Genomic DNA, 27,929 nt, shown 5'->3' on the forward strand with positions numbered 1-27,929 from the left:
CAAGCTCAGTGGTCATGAGCCAAATTACAGTACTGGTAATATTAGAATGCAGAGGTAGCAATTTTGCTTTGTAATCGTAAATAAAAACGGTTATCTGGGTAATCTGAGAAACAAATTGGTCTTGCCATTTGTTTTACCACTTCCCTGCCTGAGTGTACTGTAACGTATTGCTAAATAATGTGAAAAGAAGTCTGGAATTTTTTCTTTTCAGTTATTCAGTCAGTAAATAAATCCGTAAATAAATCAGTTTGGAAACTTTTTCAAGGCCTGAGGCGCATTTGATTGCATTGCTTTGTTGAAAAGGTCAACACATTCAAACAGCAGGGTTTTTTATGCATACTGTAGAATCTAGATCAGCGGTGTGCAAACTGGGGGGCAGGAGATTTTGTTGGGGGGCGCGGGCCCCGCGCTCTTCCCCCAGGCATTTCATTTAATGCCTGGGGTTCGCATGAGGCCTCGGCAACACTCCACTTATCTTGCTTCAGTCGGCTGTGTAATGCGTCGCCATGGCAACGCGGCGTGGACGCTGCGGGACCATGTGACGTCACGACCCATCGCCATGGCAACTTGATGTTGCGGGGTCATGGCTTGAGGTCACATGACCCCTGCACGCCAGAAAGGAAGGTAGGGGTGGCGCGGGCACCAGGGGGAGTAAGCAGGGTGCGGGGTGGAGGGGCGTGCAGCGCGAATAGTTTATGCACTCTTGATCTAGATCACCAGGACATCAGAGGACACAATAACTTTTATTTAACCATGGTTCTCTATTCCAGACGCGCAGTGTGTTAATTGATCTGTAAAGCAACAGTTACCTCTACTTATTTCTTTTGACACCACCCCCCTTTTTTTTTTTACATAGTGGGTCGCCAGAGCTGCAACAAATTAATTTCAGCTCCAGGGACCCCTGGTTTGCAAGATGCATTCCTGTAAGTGTAAAGCCGGTACCACCACCACCCCCTTCAGGGGAAACAAAATGGCGGCTTAAATAGCTGCATTATGCGGACCAATAGGAAGCCGTGACTTCACCCATTGCAGCTTCCTGTTGGTGACTTGATTTAAAGCAGGAAGTACCGGTGCTAGCATACATGATATATATTGTTGCATGCAGCTTACTTTTGGTGATATATGAAGACAAACTGGTTAAGAAATCATTACGTTAAAACCATGAGGGCATCATGCATGTAAATTACTCTCATTTATCCAAATGCCATTTGTTACCTTATCACTGGGGTGGGCAACTCCAGTCCTCAAGGGTGAACAACAGGTCAGGTTCTAAGGATATCCCTGCTTCAGCACAGGTGGCTCAGTCATTGGCTCAGTCAAAGACTTGAGCCACTGTGGTGAAGCAGGTATATCCGTCAAACTTGACGGTGGCCCTTGAGGACTGTAATTGTCCACCCCTGCCTTATCGTTATTCTGGAAAATGTAGCTTCTTTGCTGTTCTCAGAAAAATTAAGAAAATGTACTTCAATACAGAATGGAGTTAAAGTGATTTTTAGTGTGGACGGCTTCCTAAAATAATAGCAACTATTGGAGCTTGGCATGAATATTGTAGGGGAGGTCAAAATCTAATGGCACAAAAAATGGACTGAGGAGCACATATATAACAAATTCATGGCACTCTGCTGCAACAGTAACTTATACAGGAACTCGCCTCCTGACTCTCAGTATGGAAATGCAAGATGTTGGCTCTCACTTTTGCCATTCTTAGAAACACATCAAGTTCCACACCCATTATAGATCTGTACATGACCACTACATGAGCTCCACCTGCAATGGCGTCATATCAAGGATAGCTTGTAAAACCAGAAAAAATATGTCATGGGTAGACGAAAAACAAGATATCTACGCATAATACTGCGGAGTCGTGTGTGTGTGAGTGCGTGAGTGTGTGAGTGAGTGTGCGAGTGAGAGAGTGTGTGTGTGTGTGTGTGTGTGTGTGTGTGTGTGTGTGTGTGTGTGTGTGTGTGTGTGTAGGCTTAGCACACTAAAAAAACATATATTCCTTTATTGCTTACAAAAATAAATAAAACATTTGACAAAAACAGTTGATCAGACCTGTACACAGTATTAATGAGATAAGTGCTTGAACAATGAATGCCCTTGTGTGTGTTTTTATATTGGTTGTACTAGAAGGCTGTTTAAGAGACAGAATAAGGGAACACAAATCTGCTAATCAGAAATAGCAATAAAATTACATTTTGAAAAAGCAAGAGATATGCTTGAAAAAGCAAGAGATAACCCTATAGTATAGCAGAACAGGTCTATAAAGCCAGGCATCGCTACCCTTGTCAGCTCCAATTTGTAGCATTAGAGACGATTAATCCCCATAGAAGAGGAAATGGGTTACATGACTACACCAACCTGACAATCGTTTGGATGTAGACATTTGGTGCATTCTCTAAACAGGGAGTGAATAGGGAATGTGATTGGGGTGTATTCCTTTAACCTATACTCATGATAATTTACAACAGGTATTATATATGTAGCCCCGGTCCCCTCTGGCTACCAGAGACCCCCTCCTTTGCCTCAGCGCGGTCGCGGGTGCCGCCGGACCCAGCAACGGACCCGTCAGCTGTTTCCAAAGGTGGGGGCCAGAGCAGGGAGCGTTTTGAGTCTTGGGAGGCTCGGCGGCGCACCCGGCTAGCGGGGCCGCCATGATGGTTTTCACGTGCGGGCACAGTAATCGCGCATGAGAAGTGAAGTGCGGGAGTTGCGGCGGCCATTCCAAAGTCGCGCATGCGCAGTGCAAATGCGCACGCGGCCCCAATGTTACAGCAGCATCCACGGGACTACAACTCCCACGAGGCCTAGGGAGGAAAGCCCCAGGTGACCCAGAACAGCCAACAGGGCTCAAGGATTCTCGGCAGTTGCTTTTAGATACAGTCGGCAGTTGGCAGTGAGCAGTTGGAGCAGGGAGCTAGTGAGTGAGGGTGCAGGGGAGCCCCTTGCACTAGGCCAGATAACCCCCAAAGGCCCCAGATAACGGTTACCCTTGCCCCAGTTTGTTGGTTGCTTCAGGGACAGGCCTTAGAGAAGGAGATCTGCCCCTTTAGCTATTTGGTTAAGTAAAGATACACACTGTGGCGCGCAGCCTGATTTCTGGGTCTGGGCTCAGACCCTTCTATATATACAGACTATCTTACCAGAGGCTAATATATATATATATATAGACTATCTTCACGGAGGCCACGCTAAGCAGCGACTGCGGCCTGCCGGCTGCAGACGGATCCTCTTCAAGGTACAGACGTTGCTGAGCCGCGGTGATATTATCCACGCCGGAATTCACCCCACGCGTAGGAGGACATCACGTCGAATCCAAACCCAGTTGAATAGCGGCACCCGTGGCCTGAAGCCCCGGGCAGGTACCTTTAGTAGTGCACTAACACTTAAAGGGATAGCGCTATCTCCAACACATTGAGTGGGTGTGGACATAAAGGGACATCAGGGGATTGGTGCCCAGCACCCAAGGTACTTTGGAGGAGGGAATATTTATGGTGATGTGTGAACCCAGTGCACTTCTATGTGTATGACTATATGAATTATTCTGTGTGGTACAGGTACCGAAGTTATTAGTATTAACAATAGTAAACAGTTATTAGCATACACTGTGTGCGTGTTTTATTATTGTGGTTCCCGTAAGAGGACCATCCCACTAAAGTGAGAGCCCTTACAGGTGGAGGCACTGTGTTCAACGAATGATCATGTAACCCCAGGCTCCCAGTGGCGGAGGTTCAGGCCTTCTGTGAGCCTATCAGGTAACGCACCACACCCGGTAACACAATTGTATTTCCCCACATGGTCCCCATCTGCGATAGGGGGGACAAAAGGTGTTACATATATACTTGCTTACATCATGTGTCGTCATACTTATCGGGCTCATGATGATGGCCTGTATCACGCTGAACCGTTTGGTTTCAGGTCTGATCCACTTTGGTTTTATAGATGTTTGTAAGCAATAAAGAAATATATTTTGTACTCATTTGTTTTTATTAGGGTGCCGATCCTATACACACGCATGGACTAGATATCTTGTTTTTCATCTACCTAGAAAGTATTTTTTCTTAAACCACAAGCTATACTTGATGACGCCATTGTAGGGGGAGCTCACGGAGTTGTCATGCAGTACAGATCAATATAATGTGGAACTTGATTCCTGTCTCGAAGAACTGCAACAGTGAGAGCCAACATCTTGCATTACACTTCGGAAAGTCAGGAGTTGAGTTGCAAGATCTAATGGTAACCAGTGAAACTAGTACCACAGTGTGGCTGGCCCTTTAATCTGTAGCTAGCCCCTCTGGCATGAATGGAGTTAAAGGTCTTCTGCTAAAAAGCACATTGTCACAACTTTTTTTCAATGCACTTCAACTGCTGGAGCCAAGTCAGTGAGCCATGCACAGTACTCCACAATTATTCATTGTTCTAAGAACTCGTTCACCCAGAAGATAAAACTCAGAGTTTAAGCTGCAGTTCAAGCAGTATCCTGCATGTGTGTTTTTTTAAATAAATCAGTTCTGTAGTAAGAAAAAATATTTTTAGCATTTTCTGTTTTAAAAACAACAACTTTGAAAGACCAATTTTCTTGTATTCTATTTTAACAGCCATTTGCTAAGGCACTGCCCCTTCATGTCCTGGCACACCCCTTTGTGAGCCCTGCCCTCCCTCTTGCACATGTCAGTGGAAGAGGGCTCATGAATATTCATGAGCTTCCACTGAGTGACAGCAACAGAAGAAATACATTCCCCATATTTAAAGATGTCGCCAAACTTCGCCGATCAATACACAGAGAACGAATTGACTGGCAGCTATGCAGTTCTTTAGGTAAGTAGAGATTGCCCACATGAAACTATTGAAGTAAAAAAATAAATAAAACAAAAAACAAAAAAGCGGGAGCTTGAACTGCAGCTTTAAAGTTAAAATATCCTACTGACATAATACTGTCTGACAAAGCTTGGCATATTGTAGTTAAACTGTTCAATGCTGGAGTATGGGTTGAGGGTAATTGCAACACAATACTCCGCATCTGCTAGCAGAGCAAATGAATAATGCCAATGTCATTGTAACACACCTGTTATTAGAAGTATATGAACTTATTCGGAGCCCTTATATCTGTGATGCACAACCTTTTTTGACTAGTGGCCCGAATTTGACATGGAAACCCAGACATGTGACACCCAGGGAATGTGACAAATCCATTCAAGTCCCCATTCAGTCATTAACCAATCCTCCCCCCCCCTCTTCCAAACCAAAGCCATCCATGACCCATCCCACTACTCTTCACCTCATAGGCCCGTGACTCTTACCACTTTGCTCTTTAGCCAACCTCTTCAAGCACTTATAATATAGCAGGCGGCAGCCCAGACATCAGTTGTGTGGGGGAAGAACACGATGGCACATACTGCGTCATGACATGAGCATAGCCTATCCACGTAGCCTGGGCCATATGTGCTGTGACCTTCCAATGTGCAGCAGTGATTGACCATGTGCCCCATGCAGCACACCAGTAATCTCCCGCGGGCCATGTTCATTGTCTTTGTGGACAATAAGTTGAGCACCTCTGCTTTAAATGACATTGCCATCATTGATCAGCTCTCCAGAAGGAATTTGTGAATGGTCATTTTTTCTCCGAGGGAAGTACGCCTTGGCAAAAATAAAAATTTCTGGGTTCAGGGAACTTCTGAGTGGACCAAGAGACTCCAGGAGAGAGAGCTCTGCCCCCTGGATTACCCCATTAACAGTTTATTACTCCAACAGTTACCTCAATGAATGTTCAATGTCAGGTTGGATATGGGTATAATATACTGTAGTCAATATATTGGAATGCATTCGGCATACAAAATGATGCATGAAACAATGAAAATACAAAGCTCTTATCAAACATTATAGATTTCAAATACAAATTGTTATCCTACCTTAGGAAGCCCAATTGACTCCATGGCTCTCAACCACTGCACAGTATTATCTGTATGCCGGAAATGAAGGCCTGATCGCTAGGTAAAAAAAAAGCATAGGAAAGGGGCATTAATACATGGGGTACATATATAGAATTTTTTAGGCACGGATCAATATGATGTCTAAAGTAACAGACTCTGTATACGACTTTGTGGCCAGGTGCAGAAATCTATAAATATGTTAATATACATTTTTATATTTTATGTGTAACAGTTAAACAAACCAATTTATTCCGACCAAAGGCATACTGTTTTACATCTAACGTTATTTTGCAATTATGATTAAAATATATTTCTTGCTGCAGTGAGCGTATAAATAAATAAATAAATAAATATATATATATATATATATATATATATATATATATATATATATATATATATATATATATATATATATATATATACATATACACAGTGTTCGACAAACCTATACATTTGCTCGCCCCGGGCGAGTGGATTTAACCCCCGGGCGAGTAAATATTGGCCCAAGCAGCACACGTTTGGTACTAGGTGGCGAGTAGATTTTTTTGTGTGGCGAGTAGATTTTTTGGTGATTTGTCAACCACTGTATATATATATCAAAAAGTTACACAGAAGTGCCATTATGGTTTAGCAACTGGATTCGCTTTAAGGAAACAATGATAAGTCGGTAAAAATAGATGCAATTTTTTTTGGTAACTGGATATAATGCATTGATACATAGGGGGTTATTCATTAAACTGTGATACGGTCAAACCAAAACGCTGACTGGTTTCCGTGCAATAGTGTAATAGTGCCGCGATTTGTATTACCACAGTTTAATGATTATCCTATATAGTCCGATACTGAGCAGCTCAGTGAAACTCGAAGATCAGGATCTGCTGTTTTTAAACATGATGACCCCATTGTCACTCTGTCAGCTCATTGCATTGGGACAGCAGAAAAAAAACTATTCTTTGTTTACTTGGAAGCGTGGAATTTGATGGCAGATAAGCACCATACAGCCAACATAGCCTAGGCCTTGCCCACCTACTCTGTCCATTTTCCGATCTGCTGTAAAACCTCAGACCCGATTTGAACCGTGGCTTTGTTTTCGTATTTATCTTAGGCTAATGTCCACCCCAAGCATGTTTGACTGTCTAAGCCCCTACCACCTCCTATGGAAGGCTACTCCACAAATCCACCCCCCTTTCTGTGAATGATTTCCTCACCTATCCCCTTAGCCCACCACACTCCCACTTCAGAGCCTAACCTCTTGTTCTAGCACTTCTCTCTCACTGGTATATGCTTTCATCCTGTGATATGTTAAAGCACTTTATCAATTTGAAAGTTTTGATCATATCCCCCTCCCCCTTTCTATCCTCGGAGCTGTACATACTAAGGGCTTTAGCCTTTCCTGGGAAGTCTTAGGCAACGGCCCCAGTCAGTGCGTGCGTGTCAGAGCACCCGACGCCGTGTGCACCACTTTCGGCCGCGATCAGTGGTCACCATGGGAGACGCGTATCACCAGACTTCGCTCTCACTGGTTTGAAATACTTCCCTCTCATTGGTCTAACTTATCTGCACTATTTACAGGAAGCCACGTGATTCTGTTGCCGCATGTAAAGACAAAATCCGCGTCTTTTCAAAATGCGGTCACGCATCGCGCTTTCTACAGGCGCGTGCGGGTACCCACTGGGCCCGGCCCCGTAGAGGGCCGTATTTTGTTTGCGCCGCACACGCCATAGCGCCCCGCAGCTGCAAGCAGTGGGGACGAGGCCTCATGCTGCAGATCATGCACCATGTTAGTAGTTCTCCTTTGCACAATCTCCATTTTATTTATGATGCCGGGAGCATAAATCACAAAGGATGTCCTGGGGAATAAATCCTTTTAGCCCTTCTGTGTGATGGACTGAAAGGGAGAGCTCGAGTATTCCTTTAATAATACGGATAGCAGGACTCCACAATACGAGAATAAAAGTACAACAATAACAGCATAAAGTATTTTCCTGGTGTGCTTGAGCATTGAAAGCAGTGACACAGGAAGCATTCCCGATATGATTTAAATAGGCGGCAGATCCAGAAAGTTAATTCACAGTGACTGTTACAAGAAGTTATCTTTTGGGAACGGTGACAGTGTGTGAGAAAAGGTGCGGTTAGTTTAAAACTGTGTTTCTTAGATTAGTGCAAGTATGCAGACGTTTCAGCCCTCTCCATGGCCCTTTATCAATGGTATTGATAAAGCTCCATGTTTAGGTCCAAAGTGTCGACGTATCTACAATATACCTTACTGTATTGACACTGGAGTGTCTGTCTAGACATTGCTTCAGAGATATAGCGCCATCCGTCATCACAGTGTAACAAGTGGCTGTCCGATATTCACAGTTATCACAGAGATACTTAATATTCTGGAGAACAGAAAATATCCAGCTGAACAAATAGAATCTCTCATCTCCAAAAATATGACTGTCATCGTAGTATAGGCATTATAGTTATGTGAACACGATGAACATTTAGAAAATGATATTCTACTCTCCAGATCTCTATTCCCAAAGTTATGTACAAGTTAAAAAAAAGAAAAATGGGGAACACACAGAAGTGTTCTTGTAAATTACAGTGTTGTACGAATAGGAAAGTTGTGTTGTGCTTTGGAGAGAGATCCAATACAACTTTGATTAGCACCAACGGCTCTTTCGAATGTTCTATTTACCCTGAATTTCATGAAGATGCCCAAATTACCATGTAAAATAAACTGTTTTTTTGTTTGTTTGTTTTGTTCAGAGATGCATTTTTGGTGACTTGGTATTCTAAAAGCACGAGTCATTTTACAGTATATAGGACGAATGGAGTCGTTGAACCAGCAATACTACTTTCCACCTTTTTACTTATTATTTTTACATGTAAACCACGAGACACACTATAATTCTACATTCTTACCTAAACTGGCAATTGTTTGGTGCTCCTGACAATAATCTGTAAGCATTCTGATTGTGTGCCTAACATAATGGGCGCCTTTCAGTTTCAATTAATCCTTCAGTAAGTGTAACCTAACAGCTAAAATGTATCCTGATATTACTAAGGTAACATTGTCTATTGTTACAGTTTACAGCTCAAACTGCTGGGAACATTGACAACAAATTATTACAAACTGGAAAGTGTTGCAAAAATCTTGCACTGCTTGGGTGGTGGGCTAAAGCCTGCTATAGAAATCAAAGGATGCTGTAAAACTCATTACAAAATGGCATTAAGAGTTGAACTAAAAAAAAAAAAAAGGCACTTATCAAAACTACAGAACTGATTTATTTAAAAAAAAAAGCATAAGATGTCACATTTTGCTGTTTTTTAACATACTGTACATTGTGCAATTGTAATCATACTTAGTTTATTTATTTATAAAATATTTTACCAGGAAGTAATACATTGAGAGTTACCTCTCGTTTTCAAGTATGTCCTGGGCACAGAGTTAAATTTACAAGCTTCCGTACTAAAAGGAAAAGTTCTTCTGTCTTATATATGCAGATATTAAATATCCCAATGCAAGGAAACCCTAACAAAAATAAGCCAATATGTTCTAGTTCAGGGGAGCGCAGACTGGCGCAAGATTTTTCAGGTGGGGCACGGCGGTTGCTTTTAAATTAAAAGCAGGGGCATCGCAATGTCTCCGACATTGTCTTCAGCAACGCAGCGTCAAATTACGCCGGCGGGGTCATTTGACGCCGAAGACAATGAAGGAGAGGGGCGCGAGCCGGTGAGCAGAGCAGGCAGGGGTGCTCTAATTTATTGTAATGCCATTAATAGAATCATGTTGGATGTACTCATGTACGATTACATTTCCACAGGAGTACAGGAACATTGGGGGGGCGGGAGGGGCGGGGGGGAGAGGGGGGAGGGCAGGACATACAAAATCAGTAACATACATTACGTAATGTAAAAATGTATAAACCCAGGGGAGGCTGTAGCACCCACAGCACCCCTACATCCAGCCCCCATGCATTTCCAATAACTGCATTTCCTTGTGCCATAAACCCCTATGCCACACTGGGTTAGAATTTTATTGTAACTTGAATGTAAATGACACATTGTGCAGGATGTTCTCATGTAAGTAATGAGGCATCAATAATTGTTAGCTCCTTTGCCGGTGGTGGGACCAGCAATGCATTGCAAAGCAATTAAAGGGATCATTGAGGTGGATCTTTTCCATATACTTGGTTTGAAGCGAATATCTACTTTGTTGGAATATAATGTTCTAGTTGAGTTTAATTACGTCAACAGGTCAAAGAGAACTACAGCTTGTGTGGAACGAGATGAGGAAAAATGTGACTGAAAATAAGGCCTTCAAAACTAGATGCTTTCAGCAAGTTACAGATACTGCACCGACACACTTTATTCGAGCAAATACCCAGTATGTACCTGGCAGATACCTGGAATGCGCCGCTCCTCACCTCTGACAAGCCCCGTTGTGTTTGCCTTCCCAGCCTGGGTTCATGCCTGGCTGACGGGCGGCTGATCTGTTAAATGATAATGATTAGGATTTAATAGGCTGCAATGCTTCGCGTGTCTACCAGATGGCATAAATTCATGAATTGTAATGCAGTATAAATATATATACTGTGCAGTATTGCAGCCAGCGGGAATAAAATGCTTCAATCCCTGCTTGGAAAATACCTCAATGCACTCGGGCAGAAAACAGTCACAAACCTCAATACACCCGGGTATACCCGAATTCGTGGGACTAGCCGAGCTCGAATAAAGTGTGTCGCCAGTGTATGTTTAATGAATGGGAAAAGTGCAGCTAAAAATGACCTATAGAGAAAGTGACCTTCTAAAGCAAGTTACTACACTTCTTTTTGAGTTTATTTTAATTTGTATTTGAAAAGATCTAAAGCATTCACATAGCATCCTGTACAGATGTACAGTATCGGACTAGGGCTGCTTACTCTAACTTCTCCCACCAGCAGGCACAAAGCTGCTTTCTATGTAGACTTCAAAGAGACTTATCAGAGAACCTGTCTTGTCCATGAGCTGCTCTGATAATACTCTTAAGGCTAAGGCCACGCTCCCTCAGTCAGTGCGCCCGCACTGCATGCAAGCAGCGCGCTGAGAGGCAATTGACCGCAACCTGTGGTCTGTAGGGAGCGAGAGCCGGAGCAGGGGGGGGGGGACGTGGTTTGGGGGTGGGGGGTTCGTGGTTTGAACGGAGGGTCCGTCCTTTCGTACCCCCTTCCCCTCCTCCAGTGTGCAGGAGCCCGGAGATACGATCACGCTCTGGCACTTAAGTAGTTTAAGTAGCTTAAGTAGCTTGGGAAAATCAATTGACCCGCGGGTTTCTCATCGCGGGCTGAGGCTCCCTCCTCCTGAATGAAACTCAGCCGGCAAAAAAAAAAAAAAAAAAACAACCATGACACACAGCTCAACAGGCCGCCTCCCTACGAGCTCCTTCCCTGCTGACCTCCTCATTGGCTCACACACGCACCGCGTCAACGCACCAGAACACCATCTTCTGGTAGCACTGGCCGGCTGACGCGTCACAGCATGTAGTGAGCCACGGAGGGAGGAGGCAGCGGGGACCAACAGATTGCAGGTAAGGGGCTGGTGGCGCACGCGCACGCGGCCGCACCCGCCATTGGACGCAGCGGGACAAACGCCTAAGTCCGGATACTGTAGGACACAAATGTTTGAGGAACTTGTATGTTGAAACAAACACAATGTTTTAGATGCTACCTGTAGCCATCGAGACTGATGAAGGGCACAAGGAGCATCTAAAAAGTGGCATTTGTTTCCATTTAAGCAGGCTTTTATACTGTACTTTGTGTGTCACTCATCATTTCCTACATGAATGCAGCAAGTGTTTCACAGACCACCAATATAGAAAAAGCAAGCTACCCAGATCAAATAACGTCCAACCGGGATAATCGCATTAATATTGGATTCAATGCCTTTTCAAGCAGTAGAGATGGCATCCCCCCCCCCCCCCAAGAGTGAGGCGTTAAGACTTCCATCTGCAAAAGACAAAAAAAACGGGACTTTGCCTGGAAGTTATCTAAAAGTGTAATGAGACCGACTTACCTTAAATCGTGTTTGGTCCACATCATAAATCTTTTTTTCCGAGATCATCTCAGGGGCAAAGAACTTGCCTAATTTAACCAGGTACACCCCATTTCTCAAACCTTCTTCTAATTCTGTGGTTGGCGGCAGTTCTTCAACTAAACATGCTTCTATCCACCTGCGCACAAGAAGAGACAACATGAATAAAACGCACAAACACTAGCGATGAACTGAAGTTCATTCTGTGTGGCTCAGCTACTCATTTCTTTGCAGAAGCTATTATAGCTCGAATAATAGGGAGCAGTAATACTACATGTGCTATGCGCACACTGCGATCCACTATAGCAGGGGTGTGCAAACTGGGCGGGGCGCCAAACCGACAACATTTAAACGGATTGCCTGGGGAGAGCGCGGGGCCTCTGTAACTGCCTCTTACCTTCCGTCCGGCTTCTCCACCTGCATCTTCTGATAGCGATGGCGCGTCGCCATGACAATGCGGCGTCAAATGGTGACGCGTTGCCATGACGTTGCAGAGATGTGGAGATGCCGGACAGCAGGTACTAGGGCAGAGAGGGCGCAACTTTCAAAGTTTGCGCACCCCTGCACTATAAAACAAATCTGTTGTGTCCAAGTTCCAGGCAACACAAAAAAATTATAATGTTATTGTTGGGATGAAAAAAAAAAAAATAATTATAAACCATAAATAGTTTTCTAAAAAAGATACAGTATTTGGGAATGTTCAATTGTTTGAGCGAGTAAATAGGCTGTGAAACATGTGGAAGTCTTCAAAGCAGAGAACAGGTTTTACTTAAAAGCAGCGATCTTGCCTATTTGTTTTACTTTTACTTTGTTGTTTTAAAGAAAGCCAAACTTTGTGGTTACCCTGGGGCTGAACTGCTCTATTTTTCATCTCCTGGGATACGTCGGTTTCAGAGATGTTCAAGAAATAAAGATGGCCGCCAATTCCTGGGAGCCTGACTACAGGAGCCACCTTTGAAAACCCAGGAAGCAAGCCAGCAACTAAAACGAAGTATCTTGGAAACTGGGGGGTCCCCAGGAGTTCAACATAGCACAGTTCAGCGCCAGAGGACCCCACAGTTTAAATTCTGCAAAAAAAAATAAAAAGCAATGCCCAAAATGGGCAGGATTGCAGCTTTAAACATGTTCTCTGCCATAGGAAAGTAATCCGTGGGAGGCACCTTTGGAAGAAAAAGTGTTTTTTCTGCTGGCTCTAAATGCATGGTTTTAGCCAATAGAAATTAACAGTTTTAACAGAATTTAAAGTTTGTCATCCATAATAGCAAATAAAAATACCCCTTGTGGTGCATTTGCATGAGTCTGCAACCCTGCTTTTCCCCCCATTATCACTTAACAAACACTGCTTCTACTGCAGCCAGGGATTCTGGGTAATGGCATGCAAATGAGCACTCTGTGTCACCTTTTGCTTCTTGACCATTTTAACATGGATCCCTATAAGCCTATAATGGCTGCTGCATTACACAGCTTTCCAGCACAGACTGAATACAAATATGTGCTTACAGTACATAAAAATAAGAGGCAAAGTGCAGTCTCACCTACTTACTGTAATTATACCCAAACTAAAGGTCAAATGCTCCATGTAAATATTACACTTTTATTTCTTGATATATAATTCAAGATAATGTTTAGTAGTTTGAAAGCTAAACCCTACCACACGAGACAAATACTATGTCCTTATTAGAATTATGTGAATGTCCTCAAATGTGGTTTGCAACATGTTTCACGATTATTGCCTTAGTTTTGCCAGATTTACATGAAAGTTCCCAAACCAACATTTTTGCCAAACGTCTAAACATGGCAGTATATGATGGCCATGTGACCTAAGCTCATGTACACAAGTTGTGCATATTTCTTTAAAATTTGTTTAATAAAATGTTTCCCCCAAAAAACACCCGGCACATTTCCCCTGAAGGGCAAACTTCTGTGGTGAAAAAATGGCACGTCTTGTGCTCATGAGAAAATTCCTAGTGGTGGCAGATTTTGGCATCAATATAAATTTTTAAAATAAGAAAAAGATATACAATTGCATATGTAAACATTATTTATAATGAGTGGAACCAGTGCTTACATCATTTTTACCAGGGGTATTTCATTTCATAATGTCTTTGACAGACTTTTCATTTCCCTCTCACGTTACTTCTAGATCGAAAATATTACAAAGGACATATCACATACAAACAGGATATGCTGACTTAACATTTAAGTGACTTTATTTAAAGGAGCAGACTGTTATAGCGTGTGTGTATTCCTGAAAAATATATATATTTTGCCTGATATCTAACATGTGGTATTCCTTATCCATGGAGACTGTAATGGCAGATACAATAGATTTTAGAAAGGAATGGTATATAGGGATATACCAAATAAGCAAAGTGGGAAGGATGTTGATCCAAGGAGTAACCTAATTGCCAATATTTGGCGTCAGGAAGGAATTTATTTTTCCCCTTCTGACATATCATTAGATGATATTTCACTGGTTTTTTTTTTGTTTTCCTTCCTAGATCAATATCCTGTAAGGATAAAGTATCTGTTGTCTAAATTTAGCATGGGTTGAACTTGATGGACCTGTGTCTTTTTTCAACCTCATCATCTACTATGTAACTATATACGTCCAAGATTTTTTTTAACTACATTACAATGCTCTTGTGGTCCTCTTGTCATTATTTTTTTAATCAGCCCCTTCGGAAATCTTTGGAGAGCCCGGTCATAAAGCCTTCTCTTAAGTAGTCTAGTTGTTCGGCCGACACATTGGAGCCCACAAGAGCATTGCAATAATAAATAACAAAGGAACTACTACTATTACAATTATTACCATTTTGCAGCCCCTTGCTGTGCTCCTGTAGAAGGGGCTGCATGCCGTGCCTCTCTATATCGGAGTGAATACATAAATCACACAGACAGAGGATGAGGGATACAGCCCACGAAGCTTCTGTGCCAAAAAGGACAGAAGCCCTGCTGTGCTGCAGGGGGCTCAGAGATGGGTAAACCCCCACCAAGATTGAAACGGGTGACTCTCTCCTCCTGATTTTGAAGGGTGACACATCCCTCTGAATCCTTAGAAGTCCATGCTGCATAAGTCAGCCAAAGGATCCCGACATGCCTCTCCCCCCATGTCTTGTGGAGTTCTGAGAGGGCGACACCTCAAGAAGATCAAACGGGGTAACTCCCCCTTTTTAACTGTGAAGGCGTAACATCTCCCACTGAATCCAACTGCCCCCGTCCTCCGTCTGTTTGGTTGCCCCTTGAAACTTGCTCGCCACAAACACTGTCCACCTGCCCAGTGTAACCCTGATGCAAAGCTCAAACCTCAGATGCGCCAAACGGCAGTGCACCATCTGAGGTTTGAGGTTTCAAAAGACTTATACAATAAAAAACAAAGATTTGCCATCATTTCGTGACATTTTTTTCTTCTTCAAATAAAGTTGAAAAATGTACGTTTGGTGATCAGGAACAGTAAGGGTAATTAATCTATGGTAACCATTACCACCGCTACTCGCAAACCGTACAGGCTTGCAACAAATAAATGTCACTCCAGGTGAAAAATCTTCATTAGATAATTATTTCGGTCAAATGACAAGACATGAGAAAGTTTTCTACAGAGGTCTTACCCAGTGGTGGGATTCAGCCGGTTCGCACCGGTTCATTTGAAACGGATTATACAACAAGTTTGCTGAACCTGTGCTTAATTCTCCCACCTGAGTGGCATCTTTCCCCTGCATCTCTTCTCAATATGGTCGCGCGGCGTCAAATGGTGCCGCGTTCTCATGCCAATGGGGACGCCACATGACATAACTGCATCACGTGACGCCAGTTGTTATGACAACTGGACGCTATGTGACATCACGAGGCGTCCAGTTGTCATGGCAACGCGCCACCATGTGACGACGCACGGCCATATAGAGATTTGCCTGGGAAAGAAGCCGGTAGATGCAATGCCGGAGCATGCTGGGAGAGGCCACCAGCGCCCCACTTGGTACTTTGAGGAGAGGGGGAGATCTGTGGGTGATGTGAGGGGAAGATCTGGGGGAGCTGTGAGGGGAAGATCTGGGGAAGATATGAGGGGAAGATCTGGGGAAGATATGAGGGGAAGATCTGGGGAAGATGTGAGGGGAAGATGTGAGGGGAAGATCTGGGAGAGATGTGAGGGGAAGATCTGGGGAAGATATGAGGGGAAGATCTGGGAGAGATATGAGGGGAAGATATGAGGGGAAGATGAGGGGAAGATCTGGGGAAGATATGAGGGGAAGATCTGGGGAAGATGTGAGGGGGAGATCTGGGGAAGATATGAGGGGAAGATCTGGGGAAGATATGAGGGGAAGATCTGGGGAAGATATGAGGGGAAGATCTGGGGAAGATATGAGGGGAAGATCTGGGGAAGATGTGAGGGGAAGATCTGGGGAAGATGTGAGGGGAAGATCTGGGGAAGATATGAGGGAGCTGTGAGGGGAAGATCTGGGGAAGATGTGAGGGGAAGATCTGGGAGATATTAGGGGAAGATCTGGGAGAGATGTGAGGGGAAGATCTGGGGAAGATGTGAGGGGAAGATCTGGGAGAGATGTGAGGGGAAGATCTGGGGAAGATATGAGGGGAAGATCTGGGGGAGCTGTGAGGGGAAGATCTGGGGAAGATGTGAGGGGAAGATCTGGGGAAGCTGTGAGGGGAAGATCTGGGGAAGATATGAGGGGAAGATCTGGGAGAGATGTGAGGGGAAGATCTGGGAGAGATGTGAGGGGAAGATCTGGGAGAGATGTGAGGGGAAGATCTGGGGAAGATGTGAGGGGAAGATCTGGGGGAGATGTGAGGGGAAGATCTGGGGAAGATGTGAGGGGAAGATCTGGGAGAGATGTGAGGGGAAGATGTGAGGGGAAGATCTGGGAGAGATGTGAGGGGAAGATCTGGGGAAGATGTGAGGGGAAGATCTGGGGAAGATCTGGGGAAGATGTGAGGGGAAGATCTGGGGAAGATATGAGGGGAAGATCTGGGGAAGATATGAGGGGAAGATCTGGGGAAGATATGAGGGGAAGATCTGGGGAAGATGTGAGGGGAAGATCTGGGGGAGCTGTGAGGGGAAGATCTGGGGAAGATGTGAGGGGAAGATCTGGGGAAGATGTGAGGGGAAGATCTGGGGAAGATGTGAGGGGAAGATCTGGGGAAGATGTGAGGGGAAGATCTGGGAGAGATGTGAGGGGAAGATCTGGGAGAGATGTGAGGGGAAGATCTGGGGAAGATATGAGGGGAAGATCTGGGGGAGCTGTGAGGGGAAGATCTGGGGAAGATATGAGGGGAAGATCTGGGGAAGCTGTGAGGGGAAGATCTGGGGAAGATGTGAGGGGAAGATCTGGGGAAGATGTGAGGGGAAGATCTGGGGAAGATGTGAGGGGAAGATCTGGGGAAGATGTGAGGGGAAGATGTGAGGGGAAGATCTGGGGAAGATGTGAGGGGAAGATCTGGGGAAGATGTGAGGGGGAGATCTGGGGAAGATGTGAGGGGAAGATCTGGGGAAGATGTGAGGGGAAGATCTGTGGAAGCTATGAGGGGAATTTCTGTGGGAGATTTGGGAAAGATCTGTGGGAGATGTGAGGGATCTGGGAGGGGAAGATCTGGGGGAGCTGTGGTGGGAAGATGTGAGGGTTAGATCTGGGTGGGGGGCAGAGGGTGATGTGAGATGCCTTGGTATAACTGAGAAACTTAACACGTCTAACATTATTATTGACCAAAATAAACAACCGTGTCGAGAATCTCACAACTGGTCTTAACCCCATGGCTTGCTATTCTTTTCAGGAAGCACCACAAATTTGTCACAAAATCTGTCAAATAAAGTTATGAATAGAACAAAAGCTTTAACCAAAACACTAGAAAGTATAGATTTCCTAACAAATGTAATTGCCAAGCTTTTGAAAGATACGTGCACAACCATGAAAAATACAAAAAGGTTGTGTTATCACAAGATGTGTACAGGCTATAAAGATGAGTGACAAGTTTGAGGGGAGTTTTTCAACTCTTGAGGCCAAGAATGAATACTCAAACTATGCAGCGTGGAAAATGTGCATAGCTTTCCTGGTTTGTTACGTGTGATGTTACATATCAGTCTATCACAAAACTGTAAGATTTCAGATAGAGCTTTAAGTTCATACTCGGGCTCATGAGTATAATAACAGGGCATGCTGAGAAAACCCACAGGCTCTCCTGAGGCCAATAGCATTTGCTGCGATACAATTTCAGCACACATATATACATAGAAACAATATACACGCAAGTTCAAAAAGCGCTCTAAAAACAGCAAGGAGATGCTATGTTTTTTTTTGTGGAAACAGAACACCAACTCGAGATCAAAAGGGGATTTACAGGAATTGAGGTTCTCCCTCTCTCCACCCACACATCTGCTCATATTTTCTATGGCTGGATGAAAACAGCGCCTTATAGAAATGTTGTTTGGGTACAGGGGTAATCTTTACATTGAGACAGGTTTGTCCGACCCAGAAGAAAAAAAATCCCGTCTATTCTTTAAACCTTCAGGGGTTTATGTATCCGGGCAAAAGTGGAAGAATTCTGAGGGAAAATAACTACACCACATGGATCAACACAAAGTTTAATTGAAAGCAATAGAATTTTTTTTCTTTCATACATATGGTGCAGAATGTTTGCCCTCAAATTGCACTGCTTTTTCCCTCAATAGATATGCCCCTTACAAATCAAGCATAAGTTGGGTGGCATCCCACAGGGCTTGTAATCGACTGCCTTACACTCGACACTTCTCAATGTGTAAAGTGTTGAAACAATGTATTGTTTTTGTTTAACAATGGATTTAATCAATGTTAAAGTAGCTTGCATCCCAATACAAAGTAGATATAAATATAAAAATTATTTTATTCTTCCAAACCCTGGCTCATTTGCTCTCTTATGACATCAAAAAATAGGTTCCTGTACAACATGGCTAGATAGAATAAATTAACAACAGTAAGTGATATTTTAACATCCACTTAAGGAAATATATCTTTACACATTGTTACCATGCTGAATAACGTGAATTAGACATAAAAAAACAAAAGTCAGACATATCATTAAAGGAGCAATCCAAGCCGTTCTTTTTTTTCACCTCTTTACATTTTTTAATGCAGGATTGAAGCGGGGTGTCTCCGGAGCTGAACCCCATTAATTTGAGCTCTGGGTACTACCTGCTTCCAGAGATACTTGCCTTCAAAGGCGGTGCCGATATCTCTCTGCAGTTTAAAGCTCCCGCGTCACATGGGGCAATAGGAAGCAGCACCCTGTGAGAGCCCGGGAGCTCAGAGAATCTGCCATATAGTGAACCCTGGAGTGGCTACCGGCTATCTCCAAAAGCAGGGGGTCCCCGGAGCTGAAATGAATGGGGGTCAACTCCGGAGACCGCCTGCTTCAAATATGACAGAGACAGAGAGAGACAGAGAGAGACAGAGAGAGACAGAGAGAGACAGAGAGAGACAGAGAGAGACAGAGAGAGACAGAGAGAGACAGAGAGAGAGAGAGAGAGAGAGAGAGAGAGAATGGCGTGGATTGCCTCTTTAAAACTACTAGTTTCATGAGAAAACAATCTGGCAGTCTCAGGAATACACTGTGATCTCTGAGGGGGGAAAAAAATGTTGGCCTGACGAAACTGAAAAACATTAGTGCATTCAGGAAAACGCCGCTTTCAGACGATATTTGGCACCTGTGATCAAACAAATGTGAGTTGGAAAACAGATCACACAAACACAAACTGGAAATTCATAGTGTACTGCTCCATTGTTCTTTTTAGCACAAAGGACATATTTTGTTTTAAACGCACAAGGGCACATAACGTTTTCAGAAGGCGTAGAAGAATAATGGCTCTAGGTTGCTGCATATGAACAATGCAAAAATATAAACAATTATAGGCAAGTAAGATACAGACCAAGATCTGAAGGTTGTTATATGAACAAATTCCCAATGCTATATCCAATACGGCCCAAAAATATATAGTTAAAATACTTAAATGTTTGTCTTCTCATAAGTAAGGGCAATTTTGTCATTTTGTTAAACTCTTTGGCCAAAGCGTTTTAAGCCTGCGGCCATGTCACAGCAGAGTGGTAACGCCGTGACGAGGCTGCAGGCTTATAACAGTTAAGTATTTAACTATATATTTTTTGTCATATTGGATGTAGCATTGGGAATTTTTGCCTTTTGTTGTATACTTTGGTCACACTCAATAGCATTCATTTTGACACAAATATATAGGATCTGATGTGGTGGGTGTTGGGGATAGAGCTTGCAGAGATCGTGTATGTTTGTTGTATTAACCATGTTACTTATTGTACAGTTGCTACTGTATGTTATACCACCAATCTTCTAAATACAAATGAATATACATATTCTTTAGCAGCCTACCTATCACACACCAAGTTTTGTACATTGGCGCTTATGACTATACAGAACCTGGAGAACAAAAATGTTTAAAAAAAATGTATGGGTTGCTGATCCTGAGACACTGTGGCGGATTGATCCACCGGTAAATCAGGCTGTGTGCCGAGCACCAGATCGGGTGGTGGATCAATGAGGAGAAAACTCTTACACACAGCCATCATGAATGGTATTTCAAGAAATGCTTTAAAGTATATACTGTATTTACTTTCTCCCCCAACACATTAAAAAGGGGGTTTGAGGAAGTCACATTCAGTCCTTAAACACGTTAGGATGGTCTTCAGTTTTTGGGCACTCGGACATAAGTATTGTTTGTGGTGCACTTTAATGTATTTTTTATATATATATAGACTTAACTTTAAACACATTTCTTGAATGACCATTCATGGCGACTGTGGACGATCAGTCTCCTTTTGGTAAGCATCCTATGCTGACTGCTGGATTGGGGGTTGGATGAGAGGCAATATTGTAGCAATCATGTATCTTTTTAGTAAAACTACCTTGTAGAAGACTATGTTGCTAGCCTTTCCTGGCACAACCATCATGCAATCCCTCCCCGCCCCCCCCCCCCCCCCCAGAATGCAGTTGAAAATAAAAGGTTGTATCATCTCAGTGCATCTTTCTCGTTAAAATCTAAAAAATATTCCGTCAAACAGGACACCAAAGAACATTTGTCTTTGAAGTTTAAAACTTTTAAATATAAACTCTGAAATTAAAATGCTACCCACAGAATGGCAGTGCAGTGACAGGCAATGGAGTAATCTGCCAATATTTGGAGTCAGGAAGGAATTTATTTCCCCCCTTATGAGATATCATCTAATGCTATTTCACTAGAGGTTTTTTGTTTGCCCTCCTCTGGATCAATATACTTCACGTACAAATATAGGATTAGTATCTGTCGTCTAAATTTGGCATAGGTTGAACTTGATGGACGAATGTCTTTTTTCAACCTTATCTACTATGGAACTATGGAAGAATGTAGTGTGATCTTTAATCGTGTATCACTATTGGGATACTTATTTGCATCTCAAGCACTAACATAGGAGCACAAATAAAAAAAAAGTGTCATATTTCATAATTGTTACTTATTAAAAGCAAAGATAAAATACCTACAAGCGTGCTTGCATGCATTCCACAGGTCCACGCCCCTGCTTTATTCTGCCCATTTTCATCTATCATACAGTGGTAAGCCTGTAGTCAGGTATAGCCTGGGTCCCCCTGGTCCCCTTACATTTCCATAGGCAGCGGAGGCTGGAGAGAGTGTGGGGGGAAGCGCAGTAACAAACGCAAGCAACGGCCATTAAGAGTATTGCACAGAAAAGGGGAACTACAAGTTCCCAGTAGCTACAGGGAAACCCCTAGCTAGGGACATTTCCCCTGTAGCTGTATACAGTTAGTGTATAGTGCCATTTGAAGACGCCGCGCGGCAATTTGCGGACTGTGGTCTGGGGCCTGACCACCACCGCACTATCATAGACTATCAAAGGTGAGACACTCCTACTGGAGTTCACCCCACGCAGAGGCGGAGGCTTCGCTGACATTGACGTCTCTGGATTAGTGGAGCCCTTTTGCTTTTCGGTCATATCCAGGTGCTGGAGCACCTGGGCAGGTACCTCACAAGGTGCACCAACTATAACACTTTCAGTTACTGTGGGCAGCGCTGCCTCACACATTGGGTGGGTTGGCTCCTGTGGACACCAGGGTGGTTGGGTGCCCTGGGGCACCTCAATACTTTGGGGAAATCACATCAGGGGTGGACACTACAGTTGGAGGGCACTGCGGGGGTACGGCTGTTCGAGGCCTATATTGTATGTGGGTTAGTAATATACATAGTTTACTGAACACAGGTAAAACTGTTATTAAATACAAGTGTGTGATTTATTATTGCATTGGGTCCTGTTAAGGGGTTATCCGGCACTGCCAGGATCCCTCACAGGTGGAGGTGCTGTCACCATCAGGTACACCATAGGCTCCCAGCAGCTGAGGTTCAGGCCTCCTGTGAGCCACAGGTAAAGCACCACACACTGAGTAGCCGCCACATTTCCCATAGGGTGGGGAAAACAGCGCTACACAGGAATTCTGGGTAGTGGCATGCAAGCATACTAAGGAGTATTTATATTTGTTGTACTTTGTACCGTGGAGGGTTCTCATCACTTTTTTTATCCACCATAACCATTTGTAGGTTCTCTTAGGCCTGGGACATAATAGCTTCAGCCTCGCTGAGCCGGGCTGAGCAGATGCACTCACCCCCTGCATCTGTCATCAGCGCGGCTATAATTTCCCCTTACGCATGCGTGCTGATGCGTGCGGAGGCTCAGAAACTTTGTAGAGACAGGCAAGTTTCAAATTTGCCGCTCGGGGAAGCGATGTGAGCGGTCATGGGACCGCTCACCTCCAATGGGAGCGAGGGACCAGCCCCGGCTCCCGCTCCGCCTCCTGACACGCCTCCGCTCCGCCTCCTGACACGCCCCCAGAGCACACTCACTGCCTCGCCAGCAAGGACAGGAAAAAGCTCCATTTTGAGTAGGCGAGTCAGAGCAGGAGCGCGGCTCAGCGCGGCTGAACCTGCTATGTCCCAGGCCTTAGAATACTTATTTCTTGCAAATGGTGTGTGGTTAGAACTACTGACTGCTTGCATGCCACATTTGTTTAGAAAGCAGTCAAATTCTGCACCTGCCTTACTTGCCATGAACAGGAAGAAACGGCAGAAAAATACATATGAACAATTTTTGCGCCACATCATATCAGGAAACTAAAAACACAGTGTCAGGAAATGCGCATAGAGGTCAGGGCCCATGAAATGATTTAGGTCTACATTCACTTCTCTTCTCTCCATATACACGTCAATGGCTGGATAAGCAAAGCAGAGGAATCTGGAACTGTTGCTGGCAATTCGTGATCAGCTCAGTAGATCAAAATCAACCAAACAAGGCACTTGACAAAAAAGGCAAATTTGTTTGCAGAATATAGTATCACTTAGTTTTGTTCTCCACAAGAACTTTAATAAATAAGTCAGGATTACAAGTGGCCTTTTAAAGCTGCAGTTCAGTCTTTTTTTTTTTTACATTTATTTTTTTACTTCAATAGTTTTATGTGTGCAATCTCTAATTACCTAAAGAACAGTATAGCTGCAGCTCAATTCGTTTTCCGTGTATTGATAGGTCGAAATTTGGTGACATATTAAAAGCTGGCATTTGTTTATAATCTGCTTGACTGGCAGTGGAAGCTCATGAATATTCATGAGCACTGCTGCATTGACAAGTGCTAGAGGGAGGGCAGGGCTGACAAAGGGGTGTGCCAGAGCTTGTGACAGGACAAGAAGGGGCCGTGCCTTAGGAAATGGCTGTTAAAATAGAATACAAGAAAATTGGTCTTTCAAAGTTGTTTTTTTAAAAACAGAAAATGCTAAAAGTATTTTTTCTTACTACATAACTGATTTATTTAAAAAACCAAACATGCAGGATATTGACTGAACTGCAGCTTTAAAGAACTCTGTCCTCAGCTGCACTGGCACAAGTTATTTATCATATATAGATATCCTTTTTTAGCTGCCCTTTCTTTGCGTTTTGATAATTATATGATAAATACTGCTAAATTGTCCTTGCTTGCGTGTTGGACATTTAAAACCAGAGACAGAACATGAAACACAGACAGAGCTCAGTGCTACATCCATTAACACAAATACATGGTACAGTGCCTATATATACACATATATACATATATATATATATATATATATACATATATATATATATATATATATATATATATATATATATATCTTTTGAATAAAATGGTCTTTTAGTTTAACCCTTTGGCCAAAGTTTGTAAGCCCTTGAGCCCCTCCAAGGGAGACCACATCAAGGGTCCTAACACTAAAATAAATTCTTAATAACCTGTGCCAGGAAGAATGATTTATAATAAATCTGTCAAAATTAGTTGCATAGTTCTAAGTCTGATTGAAGCTCTTATTAACCTGTACATTACCAGGAAAAGCACTCTGTATTAGATTTGCCACAATCAAACTGTTTGCAGGTTTCCATGTGTGTGGAGGTGAAGTGGAGTGAGCTATTAACCATTTAAAAGTGGGAGGGAGTGCGCTTCAAAACTGGGAAGGAGGAGCCACGCTCCAAATCAGCCAGGACCAGCTGAACAGAAATGCAAAAAATACAGAACCCCAATAAGCTCATGTGTGTTGGACAGCCAGAAATTTTGACTTTTACATTTTTATATAAAAAAAAATTTATACAGTATAATAAAGCAAAAGGAGAACAGGGGAAAAAATGAATAACTATGCATTTATAATTTTTATATCATTATTTTATAGGAGCACATGTAACATCTCAAAATGTTATGCCAAATCACCTTTTTCCTTTCCAACATGTATTGCTCATAAAACCCCCGAAAACTGGCAAGTTTCAGTCGAGTCCCAATGCTAAAATTAAAGAGTCATATGTCTGAAAATGGCAACTAACGTAGGGGGAAAAAAGGGCCTAGGATTGTGTTGGCAAAGTTTCTGCGCAGCGGCCCCCTGCTTATCAGCCCCAGTGCTCACGCCCCCCCCTCTCTTGCCAGTGAACCGGCGTCAAATGACCATGGTCATGCGTCCATAAGTCGGCTGAGTCCCGGTAAGTTGAGGTTGCAGAGGCCTCGCGCGGTCTTCCGGCATTTCATTTAAATGCCTCGGGGAAGAGCGCAGGGCCTATGCAACCACCGCGCCCCCCAGAAAATATCCCGCGCCCCCCCCCCCCCCACTCTGTGCACCCCTGGTATAGCCATATGAAATCAGGCAGTTCATGCCATGCCGAATATCCAAATGTACTAGCGATAACTTCCTGCACTGCAACCCAAACCTGCTCTCTTCCTCTGTCACGCCCCCTCACCTCCAATGAAGCCTCAAATGACGCTGTGGGGACATCTCGTCACGTGACCGGAGGCGTCACGTCTCCATGGTAACGGTCGTCATTTGACGCCGCGTTGCCATGGAGACACGTGGACTGAAGCCGGTAAATAAATTTACAGAGGCCTCACACTCTCAGAGTGGGGCCTCTGTAACCGCCGCGCCCCCAGTTTGCGCACCACTGGCCTACACTTAAATACTAAAGCTACTCTCATTCTGCCTGTATTATAACCATGTTACAAGCTTTTTTTCCCCCACACAAACACTACAAGTGGCTAACGCTTTCAAAATTGAAGGAAAAGCTAGTGAATGAAGGGAGAAACCCACGTCATTTATAGCTGCATGATCTGGTTTGTCTTCTGCACAAATGTACTCAATACAAAGAAGCGGCAATCTGTCTGCAAACGTGATTTACCTGTGGCAGTAAGAAGACTGCACCATTTTTAATCTTAGATGAACATAAGATCATTAATTGCATAGTTATTCAAGATTGATTCATTAAACAGCATTAACTTCTTTAAAAAAAAATTGCTTTAGAAAGTCTGCTAGCTCATAGCTTACCAGAAGGGCTGAACTTCTAAATAGCATATGAAAGGTGCAGCTTGCGTGTACTGACTGATCTGTGTGGTTGATTTGAAGTGCTGATTGTTTAAAGTGTGTGCAGTTAGAACCAGAAGGAAAGGAAAGTGCTGGTTGTTTAAAGTGTGTGCAGTTAGAACCAGAAGCAGTTTGAACAAGGAAGCGGTTAAACAGGGTATAGTATATTGAAGTATAGTTTACTGTTAGTACTTCTAAACTTCATAGTTGCTAGAATGAGCAGGATTGAAAATGACACTCTCTGCACATCTTGCCACATATATGTGCACTTGGAGCAGCTGTTCCAAGGAGCATACCGCTGTGAGAAGTGTGAGCGGGTGGTCTCTTTAGAATCAGAGATTGCTGATCTGAAGAGGCAACTTGCAATATTGAGGGACATTGGTAATCTTGAAAGGGAATTAGAGCTCACTGAGCAGGTCCTTGCTTCGACTAGTGGTGCACATGGTGGCGCTGTTAGTGAGGAGCAGGTAGGTAGCTTGGATGCCGTTAGTAAGGAGCAGGTAGGTTGCTGGGTGACAGTTAGAAAGGGAAGCAGGGGCAATAGGGAGAGGCAGGTCGTTTCTGAGCTGACATCCCAATAGATTTGCCATGTTGAGTGAAGATATTGGGAATGTCGGGGCAGAAATGTCAAGGCTGGGGGAGACTAATTTCTCTAGCAGCCAGGGGAATAGTTCCTCCAGCACAATGGGGACTCAGGATACTCAGATACAAAGAAGGATTGTGGTGGTAGGGGACTCCATTATTAGGAAGGTAGATAGGGCAATCTGTTGCCGTGACCGCATGAACCGAACAGTTTGTTGTCTCCTGGGTGCTCGGGTTCGGCACATTGCGGATCGGGTAGACAGATTGTTGGGGGGGGGGGGGGGGGCTGGGATTGACCCGGCGGTCTTGGTACACGTTGGCACCAGTGACAAAGTTACAGAAAGATGGAGGGTCCTAAAAAATGATTACAGGGATCTAGGCCAAAAACTTAAGGCAAGGACCTCCAAGGTAGTATTTTCTGAAATACTACCAGTGCCATGCGCTACCGCAGAGAGACAGTCAGAGATCATGGAGGTTAATGCATGGCTAAGAAAGTGGTGCAGGAAGGAGGGGTTTGGGTTTTTAGAGCACTGGGATTCCTTTTCTTAGAGGTGCCATCTATATTCTAGGGACGGATTGCACCTCAATGAAGAGGGATCTTCTGTGCTAGGGGGGAGAATGCTAAAAAGGTTGGAGGAGATTTTAAACTAGGATGGAGGGGGGAGGGGAATGAAACAGATAATGAACTAAAAGGAATAGAGGAGGATACAAGGTGGTATGGAGGTAGAATGGGGGCAAGTGCGAGTTTGACAAGCAGTGAGACACCCATAGTAAATACAGATAATACTAGAAAACTTCTAAAGACTAAACCAAGTGGGCGCAGAAAGGAAGGAGCAGATAAGATAATAGTACAGGCTGAAATTTTTTTTAATGCATGCTTTATAATGCAAGAAGCCTGACATATAAAATGGGGGAGCTTGAATTAATACTGTAGCTGCAAGGGAGCAGTATGATATCATAGGCATTGCTGAAACATGGTGGGATGAAACTCATGACTGGACAGTTCATTTAGAGGGTTATTCTCTTTTTCGGAAGGTTCGAACAAATAGAAGGGGAGGTGGAGTATGTTTATATATTAAACCGGATCTAAAACCTATTATAAGGGATGATATTTATGAAGGGAATTATGAAAATGTAGAGACTTTGTGGATAGAAATTAGCAGTTGAGGTAAAAGTATGAAGTAAATGTTTGTTGGAATATGCTATAAACCACCAAATATCTGTGAGATTGAGGAAGCTAAAATACTTTTGCAAATTGAAACTCATCAAAACTGGGTCATGTTTGCATAATGGGGGATTTTAATTATCCAGACATAGACTGGGGCAATCAGATTAGCGTTGCAACAAAAGGAAACAGGTTTTTGGGGGTGCTTAAAGACAATTATATGACCCAAATTATTGAGGAACCAACAAGGAGAGGGGCAATACTGGATTTGGTCATA

General features: G+C 43.6%; 1 protein-coding gene across 5 annotated transcripts in view; it reads right to left on the bottom strand.

The window, feature by feature from the left end:
• Window positions 1-27,929, bottom strand: part of IQGAP2 (IQ motif containing GTPase activating protein 2) — a 501,518-nt gene that overhangs the window by 349,168 nt on the left and 124,421 nt on the right. For all 5 annotated transcript variants that reach the window (XM_075591289.1, XM_075591271.1, XM_075591261.1 and 2 more), the window contains exons 3-4: window positions 11,976-12,132; window positions 5,910-5,987 (exon numbers count right to left, since the gene is read on the bottom strand). In XM_075591289.1, coding sequence (XP_075447404.1) covers window positions 5,910-5,987; window positions 11,976-12,132 — 235 coding nt within the window. The remainder of the gene's footprint in view (window positions 1-5,909; window positions 5,988-11,975; window positions 12,133-27,929) is intronic.

The sequence above is a fragment of the Ascaphus truei genome, chromosome 1, assembly GCF_040206685.1.
Source record: "Ascaphus truei isolate aAscTru1 chromosome 1, aAscTru1.hap1, whole genome shotgun sequence".
In the NCBI taxonomy this organism is placed as follows: domain Eukaryota; kingdom Metazoa; phylum Chordata; class Amphibia; order Anura; family Ascaphidae; genus Ascaphus; species Ascaphus truei.